This window comes from Cariama cristata, unplaced genomic scaffold (assembly GCF_000690535.1).
Source record: "Cariama cristata isolate BGI_N322 unplaced genomic scaffold, ASM69053v1 scaffold39480, whole genome shotgun sequence".
Lineage (NCBI taxonomy): Eukaryota > Metazoa > Chordata > Aves > Cariamiformes > Cariamidae > Cariama > Cariama cristata.
The window spans coordinates 32688-37068 of NW_009597078.1; the positions used below are offsets into that span (position 1 = coordinate 32688).

Consider the following 4381-nt stretch of genomic DNA (forward strand, 5'->3'; position numbering starts at 1 on the left):
GACCAACCGGTGAGCTTGGCTGTATGACGACCACAGTAAATGGGGGATTTATGGATTTCTGTGTTTCATCTCCCTGTGGTGCCTCTAGCAGAGGGGGCTGCCCTGTGCGTCGAGGTTTCTCGGGCACTTGTTTGGTGTGTGCCCCTTGCCCACGGACACGGCACATGGTGTGAAGGGGGGGATTTCCCCCCTCTCCAGCCACACTGCCCTTCCCTGCAGTGCTGGATGTGACCCCCCTGCCCCCACAAATGCCTGCAGCTTTCCTTAAATTCCCTTCTAGAGCAGGTCCATACACGGGCTATACACTCGATCTGTTCACCTCCTGTTTCCTACAATACATCGTAATTGGGCCTTTTGGCCTTTTTTTCCTTGGCCTTTGAAGCAGTTTTTTGTGGCATAAATATCCTGTGGATTCCTGTGACCAATTTTTTTCGCTCTATAGGTACCTGCAATTAGCAGCGATACTGCAGGTCTCAGGTACTGACTCCCAGGGCAGGCGGCCTCACTGGGCTCTCTGCACTGCAACAAATCAATAGCTCTGCATTGATTTAAGGGAAAAGGGAAGGAAAAAAAAAGCCAACAATTTTTATCTTCCCCCCCTTTCTTTAAATATAAATACTCTTTAGAGCAATTTGCCAGGTCGGTTTTACTCGGTGGTTTGACTGATGCCACAATTTATGTCAAGCTTAAGAAGCAGTGTGGTGTCACACAGGCAATCCTGCCCGACATTCACCGGGTGAGCACCTGTGGGAACAGCCTGCCATGTGTCTGAACTGAAAAACTAAACACCTGGCTACTTCTGTCTCCGTGTCGCAGATGGAGGAGATCTTACTTCTTTCAGTCGGATCAGAAACAAGCCAGTCTGAAATCTCCTTTTGAAAACTTCCCTCTAAAGTGACAGCAAAATGCTACTACATTGATTTAAACAGGTTACAAAAGAAAAGCTATTTTTCTTAAAAGTATTAGAGACTTTTGACCTTTTAAAAACAGATAGTTGACACTTTCTCCTGCCACTTTCCTTGTGAACATGAAAAACTTGTCTCCCTACCATGATTTATTGGACACTAGGGAGTTACAGGCTAATATATCTTAGCAGTTATTGACATTTCAAAAATGAATTCAAGCACTGACTCTTCTCATCGTCTCTTTACTTTGCTGAAGATATACACACATGTTGCACCGACCTAAGTAAGTGGGGGGATACCCATTTAACCAACTGAGTATCAATAGTGATTTCACACTTAGAGCAAAATAGTGCACGTGTAAGTCTTTGAAGGAGATTATCAGGAGGCACCAATACTGTGTCTTCCTGTCTTCTCCAAAGGGCACAACACCATATTCTCATATAAATTGATGCAGACATGGGAAAAATAAAACGCAAATTTCTGCACAGCAGACGGAAGCAAAGGGGATTTTATTTTTGTTGATGCTTTAGCACCACGCCAGCAATCCAGATTAAAGTCTGGTGAGAGTTTGGTTGCATCAAATTAATTGGCCATGTAACAGCATTAAATTGGTCTCTCTAATCTGAAAAAGCCCACGATTAGTCTGCAGAATTGGAGCTGATAACGACTGGATCTAACAGTAGAAGCCACATCATTATAAGAATTGATTTTATAATCAGTACAGTTTGGGGGGATAGATAACAGTAAGGGGATGTTTTATACTAGTTTTAGTTTACTGCCAGGAAAGCTGAAAATGCGTGAAGCTTTGTAAAGTCAAACAAGCAAGGACTGGGTCTTTGGAGGAAACGGCAGCTTTCTGCAGAAAGCCCAGGGAGATGGGCTTGGTAACTCAGTGCCCTCCAGCCACTGGGGCAGACGTACCTGCTGCCTCCTGCTTTCGGGCATCACTCAATTTTACCTTTGACTACGAAAACTTGTAGGGGAAGGCAGAAAAAATATCTCTAAAATAAAAACGCCCATCCTGGTAATGGCACTTTTTTCTCAGACATGATGGGCTCCAGAGGATCTTGTGACCATGCTGGCAGACGAAGATGGTTGTTCAGCTGAGGAAGGGACCTCCTCGTTGCGAGATGCTGACCCAAGCTTCATGCCCACATCGTAACTCCTTCCACAGAAACGGGCTAGCAGCATTTACTGCCACTTATCTTTTATTACTTCTCTCTTGGCTTTGATAGCCAGCTAATGATGAATAGTTTTATTAAGATGACCTGGGCAGATGAGGAGCTTACATTTGAGATAATCACTCAGGAGAGCGGCTGAATGAGGAAACAGGGAAAATAATTTCTGGGGAAAATGAATAGGCAGACTGTCTTTGTTTGGGAGAACATGTGGCTTCCAGGACCCAAAGTCTAGTGACAGCCTTTCCAAGCAGACCATCTTGAAGCAGATGTTCCCAGACACTTCAAGAGACAATTTTGAAACACTTTGAGGAAGCACACGTACACAAGAGGCCTCTGGAGGACAGTTTGCTGCCAACTCCAATGCATTACAGGAACGGGAAGATCCAGAATAGCAGGCACCTCAGATATGTGCAATTAAACTTTTTAGCTAAGAGGGAAAATTGTTAAAAAAAATAAAAATAAAAAAAATATCCCTCTTACTCCTCAGTTCTGGCATTAAGAATGTTCCCATGCTTATGAGAGGACTCTCAGTACTCACCAGAACAAATCATGCAGCATGTTACACCCACTTCAGTGAAAATAAATCTCCATGACTTGACCCATCATGAGAAAAATATTAGCATTGCCTAATGTCAATCACAATTAGGACTATAGACTTTATCTTACAGCTGTGAACACCATCCACTACATCTGTCAAATGTCCTCCCAAAGGGATTTAGGTTTCTTTTATTCGATGTTGCAGTCACTCTGTGAAATATCTTTTTCCAGCACAGAGATTTCCTTCTGTCTTCTTTGCTATTTGCATTCATTCTTCCCTTCCATAAAAGCGACTTCCTATTTTTGTGGTTTGTGTCTAACTGAGGCCTTGACCCTACAAACTCTTATCCCTGTGCTTTGGCTCCAGGCTGACCCAAGACCCTACTCCATAAATATTTGCATGATTGGGGCCCTCAGATATAACTTACCTGGGAAAAACATATCCTTTTATGCTTCCAAAGTTAAATCCAAACCTCTGCCTTATAACAGACTGCCAGAGAAAACACAAGCACCAGCAAGAAGCTACTAAGCCAAAAGCTTTACAAAACAAGTGTGCAATGAGGGTCATTTATCTGATTGTGATACTGTGCTATCATAAGCAGAAAAAAATTACCATTAAGCCCAAATCTGCAGGTTCTATATTGGAGGATGCAGAGATGACATACTAGACAAACACGGGAATTACACGCAATCCCTAACCCTTTTGCCAAGTGGCTGATGGCAGCAAAGAGGAGCCTGATTCAATACATCTAGAGTCTTATTTGACAAATAACTGAACAGCTCTCCGCTACGAAACCTTGGAAAATCACACGCTTCCACCTGAGTTTCCCTGACACAAACAACCCTCTTCATCAGCAAACGCTGCAAGACTGCACACAGATAAGAAAGTCTTAGTAAGGGGAAGGGAACATGTCCTAAAACTTGGGCCAAAATTCAATATATTAATATGTGTCTATGTTTGTCTGGGTATGCACAGAATATTCCAATAAAAGCAATAAAAATAATAGACTCATAGCCACGGGATGGTGCTTACTCGCTAAGATCAGCCAGCAGCAGCCTTTCTGTCCATCTGACCCCATTTACAAAGAAGTTGCCTACGTACACCATGAAGGGTCTCTGCCACAACTGCGCTGTGTAACTCAGGCTTGTAGAAATGCCCGACAAACAAGGACTTTCTGCTATCATCTGCTGTCGTAGTGCTTGAACAAGAAAGTCCTCAGACTGGACTTAGCCCTTGGATGGGGAGCCCTCAGTACCGATTCCCGCAGAGGAGTCTCCATAGGAATGAGGCAAAACTCTTGAGAACCCAAAGGCAATTCCTGACTTCTTGAGAACGACCTGTTTCTCCTGTGTAAGAGCACTTTGATCTCCCTGGGAGCTCTTCTCCTCCACGCTATCCTGGGTCGTACCTAACTGTGGACATAGAAAGACGTAGGAGCTAGAGATGATGCAAAATACCTTATCTGAAGTAGTTCTTCCTTCTTCATCAAGGGAGAAGAGGACTCTTCCTCCCCAGCTACAGTGCTTGAAGGAGAAGACTGAACAAGAAATGTAGTTTGAATAAAGAAAATTATGTTTTTCCTTAGAAGGTGCTGTGTCTATTCCTTTGCTCTACTGCACTGCATATGCTTACAGTATTTTTCTCTCTGGCTTCTTGTACTGATGCAAACAAACTGGAACTTACAGTGTTTTCACAGCTCACAAGCCTGGCAACCCCTTTTTTGTTTCCAGTAAAACACTTTGAAAAAATACGACTGA

At 43.3% G+C, this 4381-nt stretch overlaps 1 protein-coding gene across 1 annotated transcript in view; it reads right to left on the reverse strand.

Annotated features, from left to right (window-relative positions):
- The window catches only part of FSHR (follicle stimulating hormone receptor), a gene marked incomplete at its 5' end in the record, with an annotated part of 34518 nt that extends 31405 nt beyond the window's left edge, over positions 1–3113 (reverse strand). The window contains one exon of the mRNA XM_009708596.1: positions 3052–3113. Within this exon, the coding sequence (XP_009706898.1) occupies positions 3052–3113 (62 nt within the window). The remainder of the gene's footprint in view (positions 1–3051) is intronic.
- Between the last annotated feature and the right edge of the window lie 1268 nt (positions 3114–4381).